This window comes from Papio anubis, chromosome 7 (assembly GCF_008728515.1).
Source record: "Papio anubis isolate 15944 chromosome 7, Panubis1.0, whole genome shotgun sequence".
NCBI lineage: Eukaryota > Metazoa > Chordata > Mammalia > Primates > Cercopithecidae > Papio > Papio anubis.
In genome coordinates, this window is record NC_044982.1 from 56078596 (window position 1) to 56087285 (window position 8690).

Sequence of the window (8690 nt, forward strand, 5' to 3'; positions counted from 1 at the left end):
TGGAATGTTTGATTTATCAAAACAGTAAGTCCAGTCAGCGGGTTGGGGTCTCAGAAAATAAATGCACTCTCTCTGTGGTTCATTTCTTACACTCCCTGCCTTGGTTTGTTGTTGTTGTTTTAAATGCTTCCAGGCGATGTGCCTCTTTCTAATTCACAAGAAGTACTTGCTGGGACTACTGGTTGCCCTGGTAATATAAGATGTGAGTCAGGGAAGAAGTACTGGGAGCAGTGGCTTGGAGTTTAGCTGCTGTGATGGAGAAGAGAGTAGAAAGATGTAAATGGGGTGCAGCTGGCTGCCATGGCAGCATGGGGAAAGAACCAGGATGCCTCGGGTTATTAGATTATTATTAACATTTGTTACATGGTTTGCAACGTAAAGTTCTTCGCTATAATCAGTAAAGTCTTCATTATCTAAACAAACAAACAAACAAACAACAGCAATGCTGCTCTGAGAGACCATGTGCCCACACATGGAAGATGAATCCTGCTTCAAGGCCGGTTTGGGGCAACTTGAGAAAATAAACAGCATCTTTTGTGCTGAATAGTAACTAACTTTACATCAACAAAAAATTCCTTGTAGAAATGGAGCTCAAGTTACCAGGCAGTCTCCCAGTGGTGTCACAGATGTTTGAGACAGGTGGTTATAAATACTTGTTGAAATCCTGTAGGTTTTCATATCCTTACCTATAGAAGTAGATGTTTGCATTTTTGTTAACCTGTTGTCCCTAGAATTCAGCGGTGTGCTGGTCACATATTTTTACATTTTGGATTCACGGAATGACTGTTTGATGAGTAAGATGACTATGTGTCACCTAGGGTTTTTCACTACTAAAGCCTATCTTGGTTTATTTTTTCTTTTCTTGAGCTGAATTTCATGGCTACACTAAAGAATGTGTTTGTGCTGCTTTATTTTTATTAGGGTACCAGAACATCTCGTGAAGAGCATAACTTGGCAGACACTGCAAGCTGTAAATTTTTGCCATAAACACAATGTAAGTCTCATGATCTCTTTTGAAAAGTGAGAAGGCTCCCCTTAAGCTGAGGTGGAGCCTTGTACAAAGTTTATATCACACTTTTGTGGGTAAAATTTTTTACCCAAATCTTCATAAGCCTGATTGGGTAAGTAGAGGCTAAAAATGCCAACCTAGCTATTCCTTCTTGCTCAGGTTATACAAAATATGCATTTTTATGATTTTAAGAAACTAGTGCCAGGCATGGTGGCTCCTGCATGTAATCCCAGCACTTTGGGAGGCCAAGGTAGGCAGATCACTTGAGCCCAGGAGTTCGAGACCAACCTGGACAACATGGCAAAACCCTGTCTCTACAAAAAATAAAAAAAATTAACTGGGTGCGGTGGTGTGTGCCTGTGGTCCCAGTTACTCAGGAGGCTGAGGTGGGAGGATTGCTTGAGCTGGGGAGGTGGAGGCTGCAGTGAGTCAAGATCACACAACTGCACTCCAGCCTGGATGACAGAATGAGACCCTGTCTCAAAACACACACACACACACACACACACACACACACACCCCAAAAAATTATTCATATATTTATACTGCTTAGAAACTACTCAGATTTAAGGTAGAACCCCATTCACTTGGAGTCTATGTGATCTTGTACTCCCAAAAGGCTGTGAAATTGGGGGAAACCCCAGGTGATTCATGCCTGCTTGGTTGCAGTATGCCAGTTGCAGTAGGTGGAACCCCAAACCCAGTGCAAAGTGCTAGTGTCTGCTTTGGTGAGATAAGAGTGTCAAGTCTGAAACCAAGCAACCCATTGAAAGCCTGTGACACTTCTGGCCACAGGTGGCTGGTAGAGGCATAGTAGACTATTGCCCAGGTGACGTGACTTCACAGAGGCTGGGAAGCCTGCTGCTCCATCCAATACAACACTGCCCACTGCCTGTGCATAGAAACCAGATTTCAAAGTTAGAGCTTCATTTTGACCATGAGTGCAATTTCACTGCAATATTTTATCCTACTCAACTGCCAGGGTCAATTTAGGTGGTAGGGCTAAATCTCCTTCTTTATATTGTTCCAAATGATTTCTCCTGATGCTGCATTCCTGGAAGGAGGAAGTATGAGAGTAGACAGCACTTCTCCCTGAGGAGCCTCCAACTAGCTAAAGCTATAATCCTTGTCATACACAGGGGAGAGTGGACACCCATATTGTTAGTTACTGTGACTTAGCACTCTCTCGAGAGCAGGTTTTAGGATTGGGGAGCAAGAGAGACTGCACTAAGACCCTGGTAGGGCAGATCTGGGATGCTAAAAACAAATACAATACATACCACAGTTCCCTGGAGAGAGCCCCAGACACCCTGTTTGGCTCCATGTGCTGATGGGGGTGGGTGCAGAAACTTGTAAAGAATTCCCAGAACAGAATAGGAGCACATACTTGCTTACAAGTACTTCTGACCATATGTCATCATGATATTCATGGTGTACCCATTTATAGCAATATGTGAAGCCACTGGTAAAAGAATAGAGATCTCAGGGATGTTAATTGCTAAGAACCAGATAGATTGTAATAAAATCCCAAAGTTGTTTTATTTCAACCCAAATTTTCCAGAATAATAAATACCCATGGGCAAACATTGACACTGATCTCTCATCCTGAAGGTCGTTTGGAGTGAGAACTGGTCATGTCCAAGAAGAACCCGAGTCCTCTCCAGGTTCTTAAGGATAACCCCAGGGTTTCAGGCTGCAGGCCAAAGAGGGTCTCTCAGGTTGCAGAACGATCTAGCATTCTCCTCCTGAGAGGAAAACACTTGGGAAAGAGGAAGATTATTAGGGACCCTGAGCAGTATTTTGACCCAACTTTAAAAGAAAAAAAAATGTAATTGTTAATTAGGTTGTTGATTTGTTCTTTACCAAAGAAATTGTCGTGTAATGAGAAAATCATGTGAAGATTCTCAAACGTTCTTCTCTCTAATATCACCCGGTTAAAGAATGTTGGCTGTGGGCTGGAAACCACAGGTGACTTGAGTCTAAATTCTGGAGGGGGGGCCACATCCTGAGGGGTGGCTGCAGCTCTCAGAGCACTTGTGTGTGGGACAGAGCTGACATCTAGCGACTTTCCCCAGAGGGTGAGGGCTGCTGCCTACTCTTGTTTATCTTGTCAGGATGAATGTCAGAGCTGGAAGGGAGGTCTCTTGGCAAGCTGTGGTTGCCGCCCTTCGCTTCCAGCTTATCTCAGCAGGCTCAGGGCTTGTCCTGTTTACGAGGCCAACTGTATTCTGTTCACAGTTAAACAACTGAATTGTGAATTCTGCTTATGCACCAATGTGCAGCTCCTGCAACCGTGATGCAGCCTCACCCGGACCTTTCAACATTTTCCCTTTCACCTAGTACTGTTAGTTTAAACACAGGACACCCAGTTACATTTGAATTTCAGATAAACAAGCATAACTTTTTAGCATAAGTACATCCCAAGTGCTTGATGGTATGTATTATACTAAAAATTATTTGTTTATCTGAAATTCAAATGTAACTGGGTGTCCTGTATTTTTCTTTGCTGAGACTGGCTACCCTACTTTCATTTTCCTTTCACCCTTCTTGGTTCTTTTGGGCCTTTTAGGAATTTGGGATGATTCAGGCTCTGACAGGCTTGGTACTAGATTTATTTTAGGCTGCTCTTTTGCTGTTGTCCAATAGGCCAAGGAGAGATTTAGATGATTTATCCAATATTTGCTAAATAGTCAAGTGTTTCATTTATCTCATATATAGTTCAGCCTTAATATTGTTTTTGTTTTGATTTGTTACACTAGTGCATACATAGAGATGTGAAGCCAGAAAATATCCTCATCACAAAACATTCCGTGATTAAGCTTTGTGACTTTGGATTTGCTCGGCTTTTGAGTGAGTATTGACATTTTCTTTTGTTAAGTATAAAAGATGGAAAAGTTCTTGATACAATAAAGGATTTAAATGCTCTAGAAGTATACAAGCCAGTACTTGTATATTTAGGGCATAAGCATGCCATAAATTATAATTTTGTAATTCCTGAAAACGTGTAGATACATACAGTGGTTTACATATGTATGCTATCCATAAATTATACCACAGTAAAGCGGTTATTAAAAAGTATCTTACCTCCCTGATTTTTACCATTTCTTGCTAAAATAATACTTTTCAGAAGTGCTACTTTAGAATAGCGGCTTTCAACCTTGGAGGCAGATTAGAATCACCTGGGGGAACTTTTTTTTTTTTTTTTTTGAGACAGGGTCTCACTCTGTTGCCCAGGCTGGAGTACAGTGGCACAGTTCACAGCCCACCACAGCCTCGACCTCCCCAGTTCAGGTGATCCTCCCACCTCAGCCTCCTGAGTAGCTGGGACTACAGGCATGAGCCACCACACCTGGCTAAGTTTTGAATTTTTTTTGTAGAGACAGGGTTTCACCATGTTGCCCAGGCTGGTCTCAAACTCCTGGGCCCAAGCGATCCACCTACCTCGGCCTCCCAAAGTGCTGGGATTACAAGCGTGAACTGCCGTGCCCAGGGAACTTTAAATTCTACGCCCAATAACACCCCCAGACCCTCCCCCCTTCTGTTTTAACTGGACTGAAGTGTGGCTTGAGCATCAGTAATTAAAATATATATATAAGTGATTTGAATGTGCAGCTAGAATTGAGAACCAGCGATATAGAATAAGGCCACAGGATTGGCGCAGGCTTGACTTCTGAGATCGCCCTCTCCCCAGTTTTGATTCCAGCCTTCCGCTGCTCTTTGTTTTCCATGTTCCATCACTGGCCAGCTGGACCGAGTGACTACTATACAGACTACGTGGCTACCAGGTGGTACCGCTCCCCTGAGCTGCTGGTGGGGGACACGCAGTACGGCCCCCCAGTGGATGTTTGGGCAATTGGCTGTGTCTTTGCTGAGCTGCTGTCAGGAGTGCCTCTGTGGCCAGGAAAATCGGATGTGGATCAACTCTATCTGATTAGGAAGACCTTGGGTAAGTGGTGTTTTCGTCCTGCCTTTTGGAAAACTGGGTATTTCCCCAGGTTGGGGCAGGGCAGAGCCAAGTTCCCTGTCTCACCTAATGCCCTTTAAGGCATTAGTTAGGAAAGAGGAAAATTTGAAGCCTCATTTAAATGACTTCATTAAAGGTGGCCATATTTGTTTTAATTAAAAATAGTTAACAATTATTGAGTACTTACTCATTGTCCAAAAAAACCCAAGATTCTTGAGCAGTTTGGATCAAGTTAAAATGTTAATGACAATAACAACAATAAAAACTCACATTTCTGTAAGGGCTTAGCAGTTTACAGAATGCTTTCATGGTTTACCTCATTTATGACGATTTGTGTCATTCATTTGGATGTCCTTAACCCCAGCCTGCCTGACTAGTTTGGATTATTCAGACTCTACGGAGGATGATTCCCAGCCTTCTAAGTGTCAGGAGGAAGGCTAGTGCTAATGTCACGCAGCCTGTCTTGCTTTCCCGCCCCAGTGCCCTTTCCTTTCTCTCTAACCTCGGAGGCGGAGGAGAAGGGCAGGGGAGGAGAAGGGAGGGAAGGTGAGAGAAAAAAAAAAACCATCAGTATTGATTGCCCTCTTCCAAAGTCAGGGAGTTTAGACATAAACTCCCCTGACTCCCCTGAGTATCCCAGTTTAAAGTAAACTTTTCCTCCTCTAAACTCTTGTAGCAACTGCCATCGCCATGCCTTCCCTTGTAATCTTATCTTCGCAAAGATACTGTAAACTTCCTGATGGTGAGATCATGTCTTATATTTCTACTTACCCTCCACCAGTGTCTGCACATTGTAGGCAATAAATGTTTGTTGATAGCTTGACTTTGTCGAGTGACATGGAAGGTGCTTTGTAGGCCTTCCAGGGGCACTCAGCCTTTCTTGGCTGTGTTTCCTCTAGTGATTTTAGGACAGCCTTCCCATGTCACCCCTCTGGCACTGGAGGAAGAAGGTTATTAAGGTACAAGGAATTGTGCTCATGATGCAGCTCACTGAGATCTGAGGCAAGGCATTAGAGGGTGTGCTTTTTGGTTGCTCACCCAAAATGAGGTGAGGCAGCAGTTTTTGCATTTGAGTGCGAGGTAAATTTCTAGGATGCATCAGTAATTAGATAATTTGATACCCCGGAGTAGGAACTCCCACAGTGCCCTGGGAAATGGGCCTGGTTGTGCCCCAGGAGAACACTTTGAGTATCTCTCTATATTCTCTGAACAAAATCCCTCTTCAAGTATAATATAGAATTTTACATAAAGGCGATTTTAGCTGATGTGACGGAAATGTGTGCAGGAGGAGCTTCCTAGAGTCCCCTGAAATATAGAAATACTCTTTTTGTTTCATGGTGTCACATTGTAAGTGCTTCTAAACAGTAGATGAAATGGCACTTCCAAGTGATCGCTAATTGGTGAAATAAGAAAAGATGGTCCCAAATGTGGAAATGTATTTCTTCTAGCTAGAAAATCCATGATTTCTTCCCTCCTTTCCTTCCCCTTCCCTGCCTCCCTCCCTCCCTTCCTTCATACCTTCCTTTCTTCCCTCTCTTCCTTCTTCAAATATTTATTGAGTGCTTGCTGTATGTTAGACACTGTTATAAGTGCTAGGGCAATAACATTTTATCTTGACCTATCAGGATTCAGTTAATAGGATTTTGATTTGTGGTTATTGCCCTTTTGCTGTTTTTTTAAAAGGCATTATTTTATTTGTGTGTATGCGCTTCTGAGTTGTTTGGTTTGGGTTCCTTCAGTACACTGTAGGCTCTGAGAACAAGAACCTGAGAGCAAGAAGCTGTAGCCCTCAGTTTCTGTTGCTTGCCTCCTCTGTGCCTAACACAGTGTGCTGTCCACTGTAGGGATTGATACAGGTTGCCTGAATGCCTCTCCTTCTGATTGCCCGAGAACACTGCAGTGTCCATAGACATGGGCAAGACCAATACAGCATTGATGGAAGAAAACCATAGATCAGTGTTTGCTAACCAATTTCACTTACCTTTTTTTTTTTTCTTGTCCAAAGGGGATCTCATTCCTAGGCACCAGCAAGTGTTTAGCACGAATCAGTACTTCAGTGGAGTGAAAATTCCAGACCCTGAAGATATGGTGAGTGACCCATTTTGGAGAGAGCTCTGTAGGCCAGGCTAGCTAGGCTTTGGTCGTTATTCACCTCCCTGAGCCCCATGGCTCACCCGGCATTGGAGGTCAGTCTAAGAGAGAAAAAGAAAATTGGAGCAAATTGGCTAGCGAGACTTTAGCCTCAATGCTAATTTAGAGGCTGTTGATAACAGAGTCCAGCCAGCCTGTTGCACAGGAATGCAGAGCTGCCTGCCAGAGCCACACCTGTCCTTTATCATTTTTTAGCAGTTGAACCTAGGTAGCTCAGAGCCAACCAACTTTTAGACCTAGACCTATCCAGGTAAGATTAACTAGTTTTTCCCCAGCATTGTCCAAATTCCCTACTCTACTATGCCTATGGTCTCCAGACCATGGGAAAAATCATAATGAACTTACTTGGGTTGGGCACAATGGTTCAGGCCTGTAATCCTGGCACTTTGTGGAGGCCGAGATGGGCAGATCACCTGAGGTCAGGAGTTCCAGACCAGCCTGGCCAACATGGTGAAACCCTGTCTCTACTAAAATTACAAAAATTAGCCAGGCATGGTGGTGCATGCCTGTAATCCCAGCTACTCAGGAGGCTGAGGCAGAACTGCTTGAGCCCAGGAGATGGAGATTGCAGTGAGCTGATACCACACCACTGTACTCCATCCTGGGCGACACAGCAAGACTCTGTCCAAAAAAAAAAAAAAAAAAAAAAACCAACAACTTCCTTAGCCAGTCTTACTCTGGTGCTTGCCCTCTATGGCCAACCCAAATGGGGGAAGTCCTTTTTTTAAGAACAGAAAAATTTGAAATGTGTATATCCCTAATCCACTTCCAAAAATTTATTCCTGTGAAACCATTATCCAAGAGCATAAAGATGTGGCATTATTTAATAGAAATTATTTCTTTCGGTATGCTATCAGTAGGGGATTAAGTATAGTACATCCTTACAATAGAAATACCTCATCAGGCCAGGTGTGCTCATGCCTGTAATCCCAGAATTTTGGGAGCCTGAGGCAGGTGGATCAGGGGCTCAAGACCAGCATGGGCAACACAGCAAAACTGTCTCTACTAAAAATACAAAAAGTTGGCCCAGCATGGTGGCATGCACCTGTAGTCTCAGTTACTCAGGAGGCTGAGGTGAGAGGATCACCTGAGCTCAGGAAGTTGAGGCTGCAGTGACCTGAGATTGCTCCACTCTAGCCTGGGTGACAGGAGTAAGACCCTGTCTTCAAAAAAAAAAAAAAAGAAAAAAAGAAAAAAGAAAAAAAAAATACCATATAGAGTCAGGTGCGGTGTCCCACACCTATAGTTCTAGCAACCCAGGAGACAACTGAGGTGAAAGATGCTTGAGTGCAGGAGGTCAAGACCAGCCTGGACAACATAGCAAGACCCTGTCTCTACAAAATATTTTAAAAACTAACTGGGGTTGGTGGCACATGCCTATAGCTCCAGCTACTTGGCAGGCTGAGGCAGGAGAATCACTTGAGCCCAGAAGTTTGAGGTTACCGTAAACTATGATCATGCCACTGCATTCCAACCTGGGTGACAGAGCAAAACTCTGTCTGTAAAAGTAAGTAATATCATGCAGTGAAAAAAAAAAAAAAAAAAAAAAAAGACGGTTAGAAAACA

The 8690-nt window shown here is 43.4% G+C and overlaps 1 protein-coding gene across 3 annotated transcripts in view; it reads left to right on the forward strand.

Annotated features, from left to right (window-relative positions):
* The window catches only part of CDKL1 (cyclin dependent kinase like 1), a 61178-nt gene that overhangs the window by 44805 nt on the left and 7683 nt on the right, over positions 1-8690 (forward strand). For all 3 annotated transcript variants that reach the window (XM_003901775.5, XM_021941193.2, XM_021941192.2), the window contains exons 4-7: positions 922-994; positions 3769-3859; positions 4755-4955; positions 6979-7061. In XM_003901775.5, coding sequence (XP_003901824.2) covers positions 922-994; positions 3769-3859; positions 4755-4955; positions 6979-7061 — 448 coding nt within the window. The remainder of the gene's footprint in view (positions 1-921; positions 995-3768; positions 3860-4754; positions 4956-6978; positions 7062-8690) is intronic.